Here is a 510-nt window from a genome sequence, read left to right as displayed (position 1 = left end):
AAAGAAAATTACAAAATGTTTCTAAAATCATATTTAACATTTTTTTATGTTTCAACGGTGAAATAGTAGTTTATTATCTAAATAATTATTTCACTTCAGGGTGTTCTGTATGACTGTGGTACCGGCGAAACGTGTCCGTTTGATGGAAGAGCTGTGATACTTCCACCATTAAGTCCGAAACCATTGCTAATTCCCAGAGCACCGATGCTACCATCGAAGCGACTGCTGGTTCCAAAACCATTGTTCCCTCCTAACGATATGCTGCTTTCAAAACCACTGTTGCCTCCTAAACCGTCGTTGCCTACTATACCATTGTTAATTCCAAAACCATTATTTAACCCAAGTGTTGTGCTACTCAGAAAACCATTACTTCTAAACCCATTACCAAAACCAAGGTCGCTAATGCTACCGATACCATCATCAACAACAAAGCTTCCAAAACCATTGTTAATTCCAAATCCATTATTGCTTCCTAAACCATTGCTGTTGCCTTGAATACTGAAACTAAAA

The 510-nt window shown here is 37.6% G+C and overlaps 1 protein-coding gene across 1 annotated transcript in view; it reads right to left on the bottom strand.

Annotated features, from left to right (window-relative positions):
• Window positions 1-95: 95 nt before the first annotated feature.
• LOC119587248 overlaps window positions 96-510 on the bottom strand; it is a 1,154-nt gene continuing 739 nt past the window's right edge. The window contains exon 3 of the mRNA XM_037936002.1: window positions 96-472. Within this exon, the coding sequence (XP_037791930.1) occupies window positions 96-472 (377 nt within the window). The remainder of the gene's footprint in view (window positions 473-510) is intronic.

Source organism: Penaeus monodon, chromosome 22 (genome assembly GCF_015228065.2).
Source record: "Penaeus monodon isolate SGIC_2016 chromosome 22, NSTDA_Pmon_1, whole genome shotgun sequence".
In the NCBI taxonomy this organism is placed as follows: domain Eukaryota; kingdom Metazoa; phylum Arthropoda; class Malacostraca; order Decapoda; family Penaeidae; genus Penaeus; species Penaeus monodon.
Note: the sequence above shows the minus strand (reverse complement) of the source record. Positions and strands in the feature narration are given on the sequence as shown.